The following is a 19,201-nucleotide window of genomic DNA, read 5'->3' as shown; positions in this document are numbered from 1 at the left end:
TCAAGAAATCAATCCCTTATAAATGCAAAAGGCATCTGGTTCTGTTCCTCCCCAGTTTCCTTTTTTTTTAAAAAAAAAGCCTTTGGAAAACCAAGAGAGGAGGGGAAAAAAAAAAGAACAGTTTTGAGAGATCGGCAGGGTGCAGGCGTGTCTTGTGCGAGAAGGGAGAGCGAGGAAGGGAGGCGTGGGTAGGTGGCTGGGTGGCTGTGGCAGAGGAAGAGAGGCAAGACAATGTGATGACACATCACTTGCAAAACTTCTCCGGGCCGAATCGGAGGGCCAAAAAAAAAAAAAATGGCTGAGAGCCAGAAGAAAAAAGGTGCCTTTAAAAGTAAGTTGTGGCATCAGGTGTGTGTGTGGGGGGGTAAGAGGGCAAGTAGAATTTAATGGTTTGTTCACTTGGGGCAAAAAAAACAAGCCAGGAGCCAGACTGGACGTGTGCGTTGAGTGGCTTGCACGGATGCTACTTGGGAGGGACTCAAAACAGGAGACCTGCATTTTTTTGCCCCCAGCAAAACTCCTGGATTGGCCAACACCCCCACCCCACCCCGGTCCCCATCCCCACTTTCCCCCCCCCTGTCGTGTGAATGTTCAAGCTGGGGAAAATGTACAAAGGGACGGGTAGTTTAAGCAAAAAAAAAAAAGCTCGCTTTTGCAACTTTGGGGGATAACGCAAAGGACTTGTGGCGGGGGGGGGGCCTTGAATTTTTCCTGGAATTTGGCAGCTGGATTAAATGGCTCCTGCTTTTGCCTGAGTGAGAGAGAAATTCCTGATTTAAACTGCCGCTTTTATGGGTTGGTGGGACAGTCAGGATGTTAAAAGAGGTAAGTTTCTAGCTCTCGTGATTCCGGGGCAGAGCTGCCAGGTTTGGGCTGAGCTGTGCCAAAAGGAAAGGGGAAATTCAGAACAAACTCGGCGCTAAGCGTTAGCCGGTAATTGCCTTGGCAGCAATGCAGAAATGATTTACGGTTGGATCCAGTGCTTTACCATTTACAATTCCACCCAATGTTTTAACTTGGTCTGCTTTATAGCCTGGCGTTTCCCTTTCTAAATCCAGCTTAAGTGCCTTGAGTGTGTATGTCAGCTACAGCGGTTGTTTCTCAACATGGTCTACTTTGTGATGTAGGGACTTCAACTCCCATAATCCCCCCAACGGCTGGGAAATTCTGGGAATTAAAATCCACACGTTTGCAAGTGGATAAAGTTGAGAAAACGCCGAGCTGGAAGCTGCGGTATAAACATTTGCCCACAAACTGGAGAAGAGTCCCTGTATCTCAGGAGATTTTAAGCTGGGCTCGACTTCAGGAGATTACCTCTCGGTGTGCTACGGCATTGATCGACCTTTCCAAGAGGCTAGTCCACATCGGTCTGAACGACGAACCTACAAAGCTTGGTTCCAGCAGCTTGGATGCTCGGCAGATCTTAGCCAGATACAACCGCTGCTTTTCTTAACAACCATGCCGCTAACTTAACAGCTGCAGGAAGGTTGTAAAATGGGGCAAAACCAGTGTCTCATTCCACAACAAATTTAAGCTCTTGTGGTCGTAAGTCGGGGACTTCTGTAGCAACTACAAACGGAGCAGAGTTGAGGCCTCGCTCTTTCCGAAAGCAGGTGTAGGCTGAAGGAAGCGTGAAACAGGAACCCACGCCAGGAAGTGGGCAGATTTTGATCTGCACCGCAGGCACGTCGCTCGCTCTTTCTGCTCCATAATCTCTGGGTTCTGTGAGCCCCAAAGACTGGCTTCCTGCTGCGTGGAACTAACACCACCATCCTCCCCGGCCAACTGCGGTTGTGGAGTCCACCTCTAGGGAAGACGGCGCTCAGACCTTGTGCCCGTCACGTGAAGCCCAGATGTGTCGAAATAGTGTTTATTCCGCAAGGTAACATTGGCAGGGTGTTCAAACGCGTGCACCGACTCAGAGGATTTTAAAGACAGAATTAGAATAGCATAGAATTCTTTGTTGTCCATGGACAGCACTGGACACATGCAAGGTGCAAAAGCTCTCAGTGTGCACGCAAGCAACAAGTGATAAATCGCGATCATAGTCATCGTAAAAATACTTTCATCATAAATCATAAGATACAACACTTAGTGATAGTCATAGGATGCCGGATAAGAAATGAACATAAATTAGGCTAGGATACTAAATAATGAGGGACGCGGTGGCTCAGTGGGTTAGGACGCTGAGCCTGTCGATCAGAAGGTCGGCAGTTTGGCGGGTCGAATCCTGAGTGCCACGTAACAGAGCGAGTGCCTGTTACTCGTCCCAGCTTCTGCCAACCTAGCAGTTCGAAAGCACGTAAAAATGCAAGTAGAAAAATAGGGACCACTCCGGTGGGAAGGTAACAGCATTCCGTGCGCCTTTGGCGTCTAGTCATGCCGGCCACGTGACCACGGAGACGTCCTCGGACAAGCGCTGACTCTTCGGCTTTGAAACGGAGATGAGCACCGGCCCCTGGAGTCGGAAACGACGAGCACGCATGTGCGGGGGAAACTTTACCTTTACTAAATAAAACAATATAAATTGTTAGATGCAAGCAACAAACTTCTAGTCCTAAATAGATTAGGAGGTAGGGAATAGGAAAGATCAGAAGAAGAATAGTAATACAGCCTTACTAGATACTTTGACAGTGTTGTGGGAATTAGTTGTTTAGCAGAGTGATGGCATGGGGGTGGGGGGGGGAAACTGTCCTTGTGTCTAGTTGTGGTGTGCAATATCCTATAGCGTCATTTTGAGGGTAGAAGTTAAAACAGTGTATGATGTGAGGATGTGAGATATTTTCACAGCTTTCACAAATATGATTCATGTGCAATCGAAATTAAATCATTTCCTTTGGGATTGATAAATAAAAAGTTGGGGGGGAAACGTTGCTTTTAGACGTGATAATAATGGTAGCAAGATGTTTGTGTGCACAAAGATCGAAAGATTTGGCAATACATACGACAGGGATGGAGATGATCGTACTTGCTGAAGGGGTTAAATTAAACATTGATTAGGGGGGGGGGAAAGACATTATCTACATTTATCGGTGGCTGGGAAACCCCTTGTGGACTTTTTGTGAACACCAAAACCAAAATGAACTCACAGATCTCTGGTTTTGACGCTTTGTAGAAAGAGTCACCAAGCCAACTTTAGCAGTAAGTTGACATAATTCTCAACAGAATTATATTCAAAAACAGAAAGAAAGAAAAAACACACCAGGCTGATTTTCTGCATCCTCCTGTTAAAACAGGAGAGGAGAATTTGTTTAAAATAAAAAAATATATAACTTTTGAAAATCACGCTAGGAAAAGAGAGAGCAACGTCTCTGGGGAGGGGGGATAAAAATTAAATAAATAATCCCAACGGTTTCCGATTAATTAGAGACAGTCGCAACGGGTAGAAATATGTTCGGGGAAGCTTGGGGAGGGGGAAAAAAAACACCGCATCTTGTAAATCTCAGCCAGTCTCGTTCCTGGGAAGTAAGTGACCCTCTTTCTGGTTTTTTTTTATTATTATTATTATTTCAGAGTTTTTTAAGCTCAAGGGGTTTGGAAGCCTGAGTAGCATTCCTCGCAGCTTGGGCTTCCGCAGAGTCTCCGTTGCCCCCAGACTCTCCGAGTCCTACGGAGGGGGGTCCCTCTCTTCGAAAGGCTTCCTGACCCTCAACTTTGAGATCACGCAAGACGACTTGGGGGCTGGCCCCAAAAGCCCCTCGCATTATGCCCGCTCCAGCCACATGTTCACCCACATGGGCACCATGCCCAGAGCCAGCACAAGACAGAAGGCCGGGAGCCATGGGGCCGAGAAGGCCTTGGAGCCAACGTTGCCCAGGGCCACCGAGCTTGGAGATGTGGTGAGGGCTGCTGTTGCTCCACAGACAGGTTCTCCAACGTGGGGAGAAGGAGCAGAAGCCAACGCGAAAGAGAGGTCATCGTCTGTGGTCGACATTGGCCCAAGCAGCTCCCCAGAAGCGATGGTCCAGGCTGAGAAATCTTCTCAATGTTTCCTTGAGCCTGGAGGGGTGTCCAGCCCAGGAACAAAGGAGAAAGAACAGCATGGAGCAACTGGACTCCTCGAGAGGGCCCAAGGTGACCTAGAAGTCTTCCCCTTAAGTCCATCTCACTACGCCCAGTCTTGTGATGCCTACAGCCACCTGGGCACCATGCCGAGGGCCCGTGTTGGGCAGTCCAAGAAATCCGTCAAAGAGAAGAAGCCTACAAAGACTCAGCAAGAGCTCAACCAAGATCTGCCCCCAGAAGCAATCCTGTCCTGTGAGGAGAGGGTCAAGGAGGCTAGAGACCAAGAGACGGCAGAGACAACCTCGGAGGAGGACCCAGAACAAAGGTGAGATAGGACTGTTGTGGAGCTCTGTTGGAACCAAGGTCTGGGTGGATGGTCCATCACCCACTGGTTCTCTTTGGGTAATGTGGATCTAGCTCGGGGTGTGTGTCTTCAAACCTGGCCCTTTGATGACTGGTGGACTTCAACTCAGCGTTGCTGGCTGAGGAATTCTGGGAGTTGAAGTCCACCAGTCATCAAAGGGCCAAGTTTGAAGCCCCCCCACCCCCGAGCTAGCTCCATTTCAAAACTCCCTCACTCTTCCCACCCCACCCCCCCTCCCAAGAAAAATTACAGCCGGGGAGGTCCTCTGGGATGGTGTACCTCAACCTCAGCAAAGTTAACATGGGTGGACTTCTTTCTCTGGCTGGGGAATTCTGGGAGTTGAAGTCCACCCCTCTTAAAACTGCTGAGGTTGAGAAGCTCTACCCTGTAGGGTAGAGGTTCATCTTACTGAACTAGGTTGCGGCCGAGGGAGACCAGCCCTACTCCCGTAGTGAGGGGGAAGCCCTTACGTCAGGCAGAAGAGGGACAGACGGGAGGGAGGGAGGCATCGCTGCAAGTTGGGAGAGAAGAGGACAATCCACCTTACACAAGCGACACCACCCCTTTGGGTGGTGGACAAGACAAGGTCAAGGAACCAGGCGGGAGATTTTTGCTACCCGTTGCAAAAAAGAAGGAGGAGGAGGAGGAGGAGGAGGAAGAAAAGAAAGAAAGAAAGAAAGAAAGAAAGAAAGAAAGAAAGAAAGAAAGAAAGAAAGAAAGAAAGAAAGAAAGAAAGAAAGAAAGAAAGAAAGAAAGAAAGAAAGAAAGAAAGAAATTGGTCTCCTGCCACCCAGTTGTCCTCAACGGCCCAAACATGGCTGGTGCTTCTATGCTCCAGATTCTCTCTCCATCAAGGGATGGACGCTAGGCACACACACCCTCCCAAGGGGGGGGGGGGCTTTGTGATCCCAGGAGACTGGGATTAGAGAAGGTTCCAGATCTAAGTGGGCAACCAGGAATGTCCCCCGTGCTCAGCTCCCAGGCTCTGCTGGGCTGTGCCTTCCAGGGGAAGAGGGAGGGACGGGGACTCGGGGAGGGGAAACCGAGGCCCAGAGGAAGGGAGGGAGGGGCCTGGATGGTCAAGGCTGGCAGAGGCCGAGGAGACGGAGCAGCTGAACAGAGGGGTGGGGGGGTCAGCGTGGAGAAGATCCCCACTTTCTCCTTCCTTCTGGGGTACAACCTGGCAGGAGGAGCGATGGCCGAAGTGGGGATGCGATGCCCCATCCTGGACCCAGTCAGGTAAGGCCAGCGGGATTCGTTTGGCCAGAACTGGCATTTGTTCACCTCTCAATGCTGAGTTGGGTTCTTCAGGTGTTGTTCTGGAATCCCACTAAGGTAGACGGACCCACAACATCTCAACCAGGGTCTGGCACAATTGACCATTGTTGCAACAGTACCCTAGCAATCCTGGTTTGGGCCACTGCGCTAAGCTGCGTTTTTTTTCTTTCCCCTTTCTAACTACGGGGGTGTCAAGTAAGTGACGTTAACCTTATTCTAAAAACGGGCTTTGCAAGCTGCAAGGGCCGCGCTCTCACAGGTGGGATGCCTGTGTTTTTCAGACTGAAACGGGCGGGGTCACAGGTCAGGGCTAAGCCAGGAATCGTGGTTTACGAACCAGAGTAGCCAGGTTTACATGCCAGCTTAAAAAAAATGAAAGCACGCAAAAGACTAAAAACATTTGGGCTGTATTCTCTTGTTCAGGGTTAGCTTTCCCACATTTCAAACCCGTCTCCACCTTTTGAACTATTCAGAAAGTCTCTCCACATCCCCGGTCCATCTCTTTAGGCCGCTGTTCTATTTACTGCATTTTTAAAAATGAATAAATAAATAAATAAAAATAAAAATGCAATTCTCTTCTCTTTTTCGCCCTCTTTTCTCTGCTGGTTCATCTCTAACTTCTAGCTAACTTCTAGGTGTCTTCTAGCTAACTTCTAGCTAACTTCTAGGTGTCTTCTAGCTAACTTCTAGCTAACTTCTAGGTGTCTTCTAGCTAACTTCTAGCTAACTTCTAGGGCTAACTTCTAGGTGTTTCTACCCTCTTCCTCCATATTCTTCTCCCCGCCCCACCCCCACTCCAGAAAAAAAAGAAAATAAAATAAAATCTGTGCATGTTTGAATCAAAGGACCCGATTGATCCCTTCGGGAGGAGAAGCCTGGGCTTCCCGTTAATCTCAGAAACGTTTGGGGTTTCCCGTCTGCTTAGAGAAATAAACGGCGAAGTTTTTCAAATAAATAAATAAATTAGAAAACAGTGGTGAGTTTCAAAAAAAACCAACAACAAACAGCCGTTGAAAGAAAAAAAAGAGAGGCCGGCTGTTTTGATGGTCCGACACAAGAGAGCAAGGAAATTGGAGGGGCCGATATTTTTTTCCCCACCCTAACAACGAATCTTTTGGAATCAAATGGATTCCTCCAGAGCCGTTTGCTTAGGATGGCGGTGGCTTATTAGGACGGTGGCTAGGAAACCCCGATTAATGGCGTTACAGCTATTTCTATCGTGAAAATAGCAGAGATGCAGGAAAGGTGACACCTTATTTCGGGTTTACTCTAAGCCAGAGGTCCCCCAACCTTTCGGGCAACAGGGATCACCGGTTCCGCGGAGAGAGGTTTTTCCGCGGACCGGAGAGTGCGTGGGTTTGTGTGTTGCCTGCATCCCACGGATGGGGCTTTGCTTGTTGGTGCGGACCGGCTGCTGGCATGCCGCGGCCCGGTACCGGTCCACAGACCGGGGGTTGAAGACCTTTGCTGTAAACCTCCTCTCTGCACCGTTTTGTGAGGTATAGCTTCACAACAACCCTGTGAGGTAGGCCAGGCACCAAATTCCCCCCCCATGTGAATATAACCCTGGTGGTTTTTTTTTCTGTTCTGTTTGAGTTCAGCCACTTAACCGTCTCTCCACTCCCTTCCTAATACTCGGTTGCTTGTGTCCCAATCTTACACCCCTACTTTGTGAGAGAAACGGCAAAGATCCTACTTCAGTCCCATTGCTTTGGGGTGTAATTGCACCCTTGCTGGGGAAGATGGGAGGTGTGTTCCAGGAGTAAGAGCATCTGGTTGGGACAATACAGATAATCCACAATTGAGCCAAAATCTCTCTTGTTATAAGTGAGATAGAAGCAAAACTGGCTTAGCAGCCTATTTTGCGGACCTTTCTCCCGCCCACAGTTGTTAAGTTGTTAGTAAGGCAGTTGTTAAGTGGCTCTTAAGTTTCCCTGGCTTGTCAGAAGGTGGCAAAAGGGGAATCATGTCACCCCGGGACATTGCAACGGTCATAAACGCGAGTCAGTTGTCAAGCATCCCCAGGTGAATCGCGTGGTCATTTGGGGTGCGGCAACGGTCGTCAGTGTGAAAAACGGCCGTATAAGTCACTTTTTTCAGGGCCGCTGTAGCTACGAATGGTCACTAAATGAAAGGTTGTAAGCCGAGGATTATCTGTACTTCAGATACTTTGTTTTTATTCGCTTACATCGGTTTAAAGGCCACGTTGTCTGGTTCCCACACGAGTCCTGTAAGCCTCTGGGATTTGTAGGTCAGATTGATGCCTTCCGGGGGTGGGGTGGGGGGATAAACAAGCCCAGCCTGTTGGTCTTTCAGCCCCCCCTCCCAAAAAAAACCCCAATACTTTAGCATCTATACAGAGTATCGTTAGGCTTTCTTGTACCCTAAAAAAATGATTTTATTTGGAAAGGCGCAGATTCAAAATTGCCAGGAAGCGTTGTGGCTTAAGCTGCACCCGCCACGATCGGGCTGACCCCCTCCCCAGCAGGGCCGTAAAATCCCCCACCCCACCCCGCCCTTTGACCGGCCAAGGAAAAAAGCGGGTCAGCTTCCTTCAAAAAATTCCCACCATCCTTTCCTTGCCGAATTACCCGAGCCAGCTTTTCCCTGGGAATCAAGACGCTGGCTGAGAACATCTGCTAGCAGTTAGGAGGCCAAAGAGACAGATATTATACACACACACACACACACACACACACACACACACACACACATATATATATATATATATATATATATATATATATATATATATATATTTAAGTATTTGTCAAGGCTTTTTGAATGGACCTTGTTAATTAACTCTTTCATTCCTGTTTTGGCCCGACTAGGGCTTATCCACAGGACATAGTCAACTTATGACAGCTCATTATTTGTGCAAATTATTCAAATTGCTAATAAAGAATTCGGGAGGCTAAGATGATCATTTCGAACTCTTTATGTTCTCATCAGTTAGTCATACCCTTTATCTGAGATTTGAACCTGGGCTGATTATATATCAGCCTTCTTTATTAGCAATTTGAATAATTTGCATATATATATATATATATATATATATATATATATATATATATATATATATATATATATATATATATATATATATATATATATATATATATATATATATATATATATATATATATATTATTCCCTGCGTGGGAGTCTGGGGGGTGGAGGATTTGGGGAAGAGTTTTTTTTTAGCAGGGCTTAAGATGACAAGCAAGGAGAGGGATTGGGGGGGGCTGTCTTAGGAAGACAGCAGACGGAGGATTTCTGCTTTTTTCAGATTTAGTCCCCAGTTGCTCTCCAATTCTTGGTTTCCTGCCCAGAATCCCCCCCCCACACACACACACCACCCTCCAGCCAGATTCGCAACCTTGGAATTTTTCTCACGGTCCCCCCCCCACCACATCCCCAAAGCCTGTCTTCTTCTGGCGCTTCGCGCTGGGTGGAAAACTTTGGGGGCAACTGGGGTGGGGGGCTGCAAAAAGGCCCACGAAGTTCGGAATGAGGTGACGGTAGCAAATTTGGGGGGGGGGAAGAGCCCTTAGAGTTGCGGGGTGGGGGGGTTTGTTCCGAGATCAGGAGAGTCTGCTTGTGCTTTTGCAGATTGGTTCCCACGCTTCTGACCTTACCCTGACAACCCAGGGTTGTCGGCTGGTTCAAAACTCAGCCGAGCGTTTGAAACAGCAGGGCCAGGCAAATCTGGCCTATCGCGGGAGAAGGGGGGGGGAATAAACTATGGTTAACGAAAAACCAGGACATCGTCGTCTCCCCTGGAGCTCCCTCCGGCTCCTCCCTTCCTTCGCCCAGCTGTTGTTCGGCACAAGATGCTCTTTATTTTTTATTTTTTTAAGCCATTTCGCTCTGAAATGGAGATCCAGCCTTTGCATTCATCTCTGAATGAGTCACTGTTCGGTCTCTTTCATCCAAAGGGCTCCCGTGCTGAACTTTGCACGTCTGAAAAAGGCCCTTCGGCTGGGCAGGGAGGAGGCAAACAGCTCTTTGTGGATGGTGGCCTCTCCTTCCCTCCAAGGCAGATAGACTGCCCCTGGATGTGGAGGCTCCAAAGGAGCTAACGGGCGGTGTGGGCTGGCAGCCACCGTGTTACAAGAGCCTGTATTTCAGCTCGCCTTCACAGCCGTTTTAGAATTATTATTATTATTATTATTATTATTATTATTATTATTATTATTATTATTATTATTATTATTATTGCTATTGTTATATTGATGTGTGGTTTTTTAGCGAGAACGACCGGAACACCGAGCAGAAAAACACACGTACTCTCCTAAGAGGAATTATTGCTATAGTAATCATTAAAAAAAAACCAGACTGAGATCATTCCTCAAATGAAGGTGGCTTGTTGAATATTTAAACGGCAGACGCCCTGCTAGCCTCCCCCATCTAACCTGTCTCCTGGCTTCCCAATTTATCTCCCGCATCAGCAAGGACTTTGTTGATCTCAGCCTAACTTTAGACCCAGTTTAACCACTTGGCCGAAACCAGACGGAGGAAGATCCTTAAGTTCAGGGACTGTTTCTTCACTTGTGTGGGTGAAAAAACAACAATAATCAAATGTTCCTTTGGTGGCACTACAAGTCTTTTTTTCCCCCTGTTCTTTTATAGCCTGTCCAACTGAGTTGCAAATGTCATTTTCTGGATTGTGTTCAAGAGGGCAGAAGCGATGGCCGATGGGTGGGAGACAAACAGACTGATAGCAAATCATATAAGTTAGCCGATAAGCTGAGGGTAGAAGAGAGAGGTTAAGGGGAGAATAGAATAGAATAGAATAGAATAGAATAGAATAGAATAGAATAGAATAGAATAGAATAGAATAGAATAGAATAGAATAGAATAGAATAGAATAGAATAGAATAGAATATGGAATGGAACAGCATAGAAATAACAATAGAATAGAATAGAATAGAATAGAATAGAATAGAATAGAATAGAATAGAATAGAATAGAATAGAATAGAATAGAATAGAATAGAATATGGAATGGAACAGCATAGAAATAACAATAGAATAGAATAGAATAGAATAGAATAGAATAGAATAGAATAGAATAGAATAGAATAGAATAGAATAGAATAGAATAGAATAGAATAGAATAGAATAGAATAGAATAGAATAGAATAGAATAGAATAGAATATGGAATGGAACAGCATAGAAATAACAATAGAATAGAATAGAATAGAATAGAATAGAATAGAATAGAATAGAATAGAATAGAATAGAATAGAATAGAATAGAATAGAATAGAATAGAATAGAATAGAATAGAATTCTATTCTACAGTATTCTATTCTATTCTATTCTATTCTATTCTATTCTATTCTATTCTATTCTATTCTATTCTATTCTATTCTATTCTATTCTATTCTATTCTATTCTATTCTATTCTGCCAAGTGTGATAGACACACAAGGAATTTGTCTCCAGCGCATAAGTTCTCAGTGTACATGCAAAGCAACAGAGTAATAATAATCACAATATCCAACTAATAATAATAACAACAATAATGATACCAACAAGAGAAGGTAGTGGAATAGACGAGAAGGATAAAAGTAATTCAGTCCTACTCCACGGATAAATAGACGCACGGGTAAACATACTTAAACGTATTTAAATTTATGTTCAAATACACTTAGACAAGGGGAGAAATGTGCAAGCAGAAAAAAGAATAGACCGATGCGTTCGGGTGTAAAAAAAAAGGTTTCCTGCCCCAAGAAAACAATTTAACCTGTAGAAGAGACAGGAAAAATGTCCTCATATTTAGCCACATCCTACTTCTCCATGGAGAAATTGGCCCCAAAGGGGAAAAGGATGAAGACTAACCACTTCCAGCACAGGAAGCCCGCCTGGTGGCTGACCCCAGGACCCTCCCAGCTATTTTCGTCCCTCTTCTCCAGCCCCCACAGTTTCCATCCTGCAAGATGGGCCATGGTGTTCCCGCCATTCAGGAACCCGTCGGAGGGAAACAGATGGGGCGGGGTGAGCCGGCCAGGGAAGCAGCGAGGAAATGGGTGTTGCGCACATCTATGCATTCCTCGCTTCCTCCCGGATCCTGGGGGACAGGCAGATAAACAGAAACCCAGCAAAAGCACGTGTTGAATCAAAGTGTGTGTGTGTGTGTGTGTGGGTGTGGGTGTGGGTGTGGGTGTGTGTGGGTGGCAGGGGGAAAAAGACCCCAATCGTCCTTGCCAAACAGCCCGGCTGTTGACAAACAGTGTGCAGGCCACCAGCTTTGTCTATCGTATTTTTTAAATGTCCAAATCGCTTTTTAAAATAAGAATAATAATAATAGTTTTTATTGGGCATTGCTGTAGATTGCGATGTTAAAGAAACCAATCTGATGTTGAATTTGATAACAGCAGCACGGTTACTGGTGGGACAATATTGGAAGAAGGATAGTTTGCCTACCATAGAAGAATGGGTGTTTAAAGTTTCGAATCTTGCAGAAATGTCTAAGATTTCTGCTTATTTGAAGGATCATTCACAAGAAAGATGTATTTCAGTTTAGAGGAGATGGATAGATTATATTCAGAATAAATATGGGACTAAAAAGCTCCATTTAGCTTATGAGTAGATTTTAGAGGGATATTGTTATTAATTTTAGTGTTAGTACTTTGTATGTATCTATGTTAAAGGGGAGTTAAAGCACATTATGAAATTGGTTAATTTTATATTATGGATAATCTTTAGTTAGAATATGATTATTATAACTATAACCCTGTATTTAGCTCTGGGAAGTGGGGGGGGGAAGGGGGTGGTTTGGGGTGGGTGGGATTTGGGAATGTATTGTAAAAAAATTTTTTGTAAAACTCTTTAATAAATAATAATAATAATAATAATAATAATAATAATAATAATAATAATAATAATAATAATAATAAGTCTCAACGGTAAGAATAGACCCACTTTTAAGCCATGTTGATGGGATACCTGGCTAGATACGCCAAAGAGGTTCCTATTATTTCTGGGACAGTACAGGCAAGTCCTTGACTTATCGATCGCAACTGAGGCCAAACGGTCTGTTGTTAAGGGAGACGTTTGTTCGGCGGGTTTCGTTCCGTTTTATGACCTTCCTTGCCGCTTCCGCGCTCAAGCGAATCGCTGCCGTTGATAAGCCAGGAACACAGTCATTCATTGCATACGGCTTTCCCCATTGGCTTTGCTTGTCAGAAGGTTGCAAAAGGGGACTCTCACGTGACCCCGGGACATTGCGACCGTCATAAGTATGAGTCAGTTGTGCCAAGTGTCTGAATTTTGATCACACGATCCTTGGGGACGCTGCAAAGGTCGTAAGCGTGAAAAAAAGTCATGTCTTTTTTTTGCTGTGCCATGGTAACCTTGAAACTATCTATTACTATCGGCTTGCTCTACAGGGTTGTTGTATCACTGATTGACAGAATATGTTAAACCCGGTGTTCTGAATTCTCCAAAGAGATACATACAGGAATGCCAAGGCTGGAAAAGAGCACAGTCGGTGATACGTAATTATAAGGAAAATATCCCAAGACTTTATTAATGCAGTGATGTCATTGTTCAATTTTCAAGGTGCAAAATGGAAAGAAAGAAAAAAAAAACTTTGCTGGAAGCTTTCAGTGGGTTTTTAACTAGAAGGCACTCAAAGCAAGAGAAAAATATTCATTGATAGATATATAGCATAATATGTCTGAGAGCCATCAGAGATCATTCAACGGAAGACATTCATTGCCCTTAAGCCAGGGTTTGCTGCAATGTAGGCTTGTGCCTATGCTGGGTTCAGCCTGTGGATTGACGGCTTCTAAACCAGGGTGGTCAGTCTAGAAACCTCCGAGGACCCCTTTCAAAGGAGCGGGGGTCAGGTAGCCGAGGTTGAGCTTTCAAAAAGAAGCACCTGGCAGTGAGGCATATAATTTTAATAAGCAACATAAATAAAAGATGATTTTGAATACCTAAAAGGGGGGGGCGGGTTAACGGTTTGCGCGTTTTGTCCGCTACTAACTGTGGCCTGTTAAGTTTCCTATTGGTTTATTTTAGCAATATTTCTGCACTTCGCCTAAGGTTTCGCCAAATTGCCATCTGTATTTCGGCCAGCTTTGCCCATTTTGTAACGATGTTCTCGTTTTTTCTAGGCATTCCGACGGATTGGGATCCTCGAGTGAATATGTTAAGGTAGGGAAGCCATTCTCTCTCCTTTCTCCTCTTTCGGTAACCTGGGATTACAAGGCATCTGGATCTTATCGATGCCCTCAACCCCGCCCAAAATGCGTTCCTTAAGCTTTGACGCTCGCACTTCATTGCTTCGGCTTGGGATATCTGGGATTTCAGGATTTGAACCTGTCATGATAAGACAGCAGGTTGAGCCCCTGACCACAGGACCTTTGTTTGGCTGGATGCCTGCTGGCCTTGCGAGGGTCACAATTGTCCTGGCGCAACAATTCAGGCCGCAGAGCCGCAAGCCTGACCGAAGGGTGAAGGAGGAGGCATAAATCTGGCCGAAGGAAATGAGAACTGGGTGGGGATGAGGATTGTAGGTCAAAAAAAAACCACCACACCGATTATTGCAAAGGGAGTAACAGAAAACCTATAAAGGTAAAGGTTCCCCCTGCACATGTGTGCTAGTCGTTTCCGACTCTAGGGGCCGGTGCTCATCTCCGTTTCAAGGCCGAAGAGCCAGCGCTTGTCCGAGGACGTCTCCGTGGTCATGTGGCCGGCATGACTAGACACCAAAGGCGCACGGAACGCTGTTACCTTCCCACCGGAGTGGTCCCTATTTTTCTACTTGCATTTTTACGTGCTTTCGAACTGCTAGGTTGGCAGAAGCTGGGACGAGTAACAGGCGCTCACTCTGTTACGCGGCACTCGGATATATTCGACCCGCCAAACTGCCGACCTTCTGATCGACAAGCCCAGTGTCCTAACCCACTGAGCCACCACGTCCCTAGAAAACCTATACGGGGAAGTAAATGAATGCAATGCTGGCAAAACCCAGCTTTGCTTGCAGCCAATCCCTACAAAGGGCACCAAAATAAATTTTCAGGCGGGCATCGCCGGCTTCTGCCTCTGCATAGGAAGGCGCCGTGCTCCGAAGCTGCCAAGCCTCAACCAGAAGGTGAGAATTCTTCTCCAACCACTTCAGTCCCTGCCAACATTCTTGGCTGCCTGGCATCGCGTTCCAACCCGGCTGCCACCTGGGTCCCCAAAACAGGCAAAAGGAAAGAGCTGGCAACTCTGCTTTTTTTTAGCAAGGGAGAAGCCACGGGGCTGAGGGGGCCACGTCCGTGGCCCTGAGAAGCAGAATTAATGCCGAAGCTGGAAAAGGGGGTGATGGTTGGCGGAGGCCGAGCCGTACTCCCCGATGGGGACAGGCGGACCTGGGACATTAGGCAAGGAAATTAAGATTGCAATCTAAATGGGAGGGATTGCCAAGCAATTTGCAACCTGCTCTGGGGACACCGGGAGCGAAAGACACACACACACACACACACACACCGAACGGCTCATGCTCAAAACAAAGCTGAGCGAAATGGCTGCACTTCAGGGAAATAATTCTCAGAATTCTTTGGAAATAATTCCAGCTATTTTGCGCAGCCCGAAAGAGAGCCACGGTTGCTGGAACTGGGTGCGTCTAGTTTAATGAAGAGAAGGACGAGGGATGACATGATAGCTGTGTCCAAATATCTCAGGGGCTGCCCCAAAGAAGAGGCAGTCAAGCTCTTCTCCAAAGCGCCCGAAGGCAGGACAAGAAGCAACGGATGGAAACTAATCAAGGAGAGAAGCAACCTGGAACTAAGGAGAAACTTCCTGACAGTGAGAACAATTAACCAGTGGAACAACCTGCCTCCAGAAGCAGTGAATGCTCCGTGGAAGTTTTTAAGAAGAGACTGGACAGCCGTTTGTCTGAAATGGTGTAGGGTTTCCTGCCTGAGCAGGTGGTCACTCCCAGGCTGTGGAACTCCCTGCTACAGGAAATAAAGCTACCTCTCCCTCCTCTCTCTTTCAGCTAGAGGTAAAAATATGTTTCTTTAGATGGGCCTTTGGTGGGCAGGCAGGTTTTAACTGCTGAGGTTTTTTTGGAACCAGAGTCCTGAAAACTTCCCCTAATTTTAATTGGGCTCCGATCCATATAATTCCAATTTCTCTCAATATGCTCTCAAGCTCTTCATTTGTTTTCCCTGCCCCCCACAAAAAAAAAACATTACTTCTAAATCGTTGGGACATCTGGCTAAGGATGATGGGCATCAAATGCCCACTTTCCTGGCTTCAGAAAGCTCGTGCTGGGGAGAAAGACACCCGTTCTTCCTCGTCCGGTTGGGCCATGAGCCCTTCGGCGGACAGTGGGGCAGAATCTGCCAGAGGGCTGGAAAAACTAAAAAAGCAAAAAAAAAAAAAAAACACAAAACAACACAAAACCCTGCTTGGAGACATTAAAATGATATTTAATGCAGCATTGTCGAGAATCAGCCACAAGGTCAAACCTAGGATAAACTCTGCATTGAGTTTAATGCCTGGCAGCAGCAGGTGAGGGTTTTAAAGATTGCAATCGCCGTGCCAAGCCATTTCTGCCGCAGCGCCAAATCGGGCGTCCCTCGCTTAAGAGCCTCCCTGTTTAGCAACGGAAATTCGGACAGACACACACACACACCCAATCGTGGTCGTAAAGTTGAGGACTACCTATATAGGATCATTTTTCAGCTTCTAAGGGCAAATTACGGGGGCAGAAGCAGCTTTAGATGGGCACCGATGCTTTTATGTGTGTGCGTGCGCGCACGCGTGCGCTTTCCCGAACCCGCAGCCAGATTAGCACCAAACCAGGCTGATAATTCAGGGCTGACTTTTAGCCACAGGTGGTTTGTCTGTGGCAAGATCTTGCCCAGCAGCCCAGTGGCAAGATCTTGCCCAGCAGCCCAGTGGCAAGATCTTGCCCAGCAGCCCAGTGGCAAGATCTTGCCCAGCAGCCCAGTGGCAAGATCTTGCCCAGCAGCCCAGCCGCCGCGACCGACAATCCCAAGTTTCTTGGGCTGCAACATCCGGACAGGTCAGACTCGCAGGAGGTTGTGTGAATGCAACGGGGGTCTGTCTGCCACTACTGCAGGGAAAGGCAATCCCCTGATGGGCGTGTGTGTGTGTGTGTGTGTGTCTGTGTGTGTCTGTGTGTGTCTGTGTACACACACAAAGCAAAAAAAAAAGGGGAGGGGAGTGACCAAGCTGGGGGGGGGTCTTTGGAGACCGCAACCCAGGAATCAGCAGAGAGATAATGACCCCAACCTTGGTTGCATCCCGAGCATCCCGGGGCAGGGATGCTGAGGAGGCCAGGGGACCCCCCCCTCCAACGCCCCCCCCTCCTTAGGCTCCGCCCCCGCCCCGCCCCCGCCCAGCGATGAGGTAATGTGGGAAGCAGCCGCGGCTGAAGTTAAAGCGCTGCCGCCGCCGCCGCCGCAGGACTGGATCCCCAGCCGGGCGCCCGCCGCCGGACGGAGCCATGACGGACCGCTGCAGCCTCTGGAGCGCCCTGTCGGCCGCCGCCTGCTGCTTCTACCGCGGCTCCTTCATGCAAGTGCAGGTGAGGGAGGGTGGGGGGGTTGGGGGGGGCGCTTGGGACCCCCTCGCCGGGCGCTTTGCAAGCAGGGTTGGCTGGCTCTGGAAGCAACGCTTGGGGGGGGGGACGGGGAAGGCGCACAAAATTAAGGAGGAGGGGGGGACAGCTGCTGCGGATGCATGAATTGGGTGGGGGGTCGCAGGAGCATGCCTTCTCCAAAGGGTCTGCAAGGGGCTGCCTTTGTGTGGCTGCAGAAGCGGGAGCCGGCAGCCCCGGGAGCCGGCGGAGTCTGGCTGGCTGGGTGGGTGGGTGGGTGAGTGGGTGGGCCGGCGGGAGGCAGCGAGCCAAGGGATTCCCCGCTTTTCCAGGCGAGCTTTCCCCGCCCGGATGCTTTTTTTTGGGGAGGGGGGGAGCATCTCCCCACCCGTGTTTGCTGCCTGCGGGGATCCAGGTGGACGCGGCTTGGGTGGGTGGGTGGGAGGGTCCCTCCTGTCGGAAGGATGAGGGGTGGGCTTCCATTTCTGGATCAGGGGGGGGAGCGAAATTCTTGGGAGGGGGCTGGCTCCGTGGGTCAGCATCCTTCAGCCATCCTCCCCTCCCTCCCCCCCCCCCGCCTCTGTAAAAACCGGCTGCCTTCAGCCATCTCCAGCCTGGAGGGCCCTTAGGAAGTGTGCTCAGACTACAGTCCCCATCCTCCCCAGCCAGCGGGGAGGGTATGGGTTGGAGAAGGTGTGTGTCTGTGTGTGTCTTCGCCCACCTGCTTGGCCTTCCAGAGGGAGAGGGGGTGAAGAAGGGGCCTCTGGAGGAGGAAGAGGAGGAGTGGGTGGGTGGGTGGGTGGGCTTGCCTTAAGGGTCAGAAAAGCAGGTGGGAGGGAAGCGCTTACACACATACGCCCACTGACACCCACTCGCAACCCTGCTCCTCTTGCTTCTGTGCAGAAATCCGGGGTGGGTGGGGCAGGCCCCCCCCTCCCATCCCATCCCGTCACCTTAGCTAGCTGGGAAGCCTCTGCTCTCTTTGACCCAGGCTGGTTGCAGAGGTCAGAGGTCAGGAAAAGATCTCTACCCACCCACCCCCGCCCCAGCCTTGGGGGTGGGGGGCAGCCAAGCCGAGATTGACATGTGCCATCAGCCCCTTTTCTTTCTCCTAGCCTAGCTGGAGAGATACTGGCTCTCCAGAAGGATTTGCAAGCAGGGAATCCCTGGGGCAAGGGAGAAGCAAGAAGAATAAAGACAGACCGGAAAGAAAAAAAGAGGTTGGACTACAGTTCCCATGCTCACTCAGCCATGGGAGTTGCAGTCTTGCTTCTTGAGAAAGGGAAGAGGGAGCCAAGTCAGTCTCTCCATCCCTCCGTCGTATCCATCCCTCGCAACCATCTATCAGACAAAGATAGGCATAAGGGGTGCCCTTAAAGAGAAAAAAATAATAATTGTACAGTATTCCGATTGGAAGGATGGAAAAAGAGTGTGTGGGTTTGACACAGACACCCCCGTGTGTGTGTGTGTGTGTGTGTGTGTTCAAATATCAGTTGCCTATGATGTCACGGCAATGCAGGACTCCGAAATTTACATCTTGCCCTCACCCTGGGGCTGCAGCTCGTCATGCCTTGAATGACAGCTGCCTTCCCCACCCACCCCAGTCGCCTCCGTTTTGTCTCCTGCTTTCCTTGGAGGAGAGGGGTGGTGGTGGTCCTAGAGGGGGTTACCCTTTGGGGAAGGGGATTTCTGCTCGAACAGCACTCCCACTATTTCACACGCCTGCCCCCCCTCCTCCGGTTTAAGCAGAACCTCAATGCAGGGGAAGAGATGCTAAGAAAGAAAGAAAGAAGAAAGAAAGAAAGAAAGAAAGAAAGAAAGAAAGAAAGAAAGAAAGAAAGAAAGAAAAAAGAAAGAAGAGAAAAGAAAAGAAAGAAAGAAAGAAAGAAAGAAAGAAAGAAAGAAAGAAAGAACATAATTTTAAGGGGGCTGGTGATGACGTCCTTGCCAACCAGCGGAAAGAATGAAAATGATTTCTACGCCC

The 19,201-nt window shown here is 48.0% G+C and overlaps 1 protein-coding gene across 2 annotated transcripts in view; it reads left to right on the top strand.

Moving 5' to 3' along the window:
• Nucleotides 1–282: 282 nt before the first annotated feature.
• Nucleotides 283–19,201, top strand: part of SH2D3C (SH2 domain containing 3C) — a 33,240-nt gene continuing 14,321 nt past the window's right edge. Inside the window, exons 1-3 of one of the 2 annotated variants that reach the window (XM_081339910.1) lie at nucleotides 283–331; nucleotides 3,514–4,330; nucleotides 13,775–13,814. In XM_081339910.1, coding sequence (XP_081196036.1) covers nucleotides 295–331; nucleotides 3,514–4,330; nucleotides 13,775–13,814 — 894 coding nt within the window. In that variant the 5' untranslated portion in view covers nucleotides 283–294. Of the gene's footprint in view, nucleotides 332–3,513; nucleotides 4,331–5,455; nucleotides 5,609–13,774; nucleotides 13,815–19,201 lie in introns of those variants that run through there. The other variant, XM_081339911.1, reaches the window with a different exon arrangement.

Source organism: Vipera berus (genome assembly GCF_964194415.1).
Source record: "Vipera berus genome assembly, chromosome: 15".
NCBI classification, from domain to species: domain Eukaryota; kingdom Metazoa; phylum Chordata; class Lepidosauria; order Squamata; family Viperidae; genus Vipera; species Vipera berus.
Note: the sequence above shows the minus strand (reverse complement) of the source record. Positions and strands in the feature narration are given on the sequence as shown.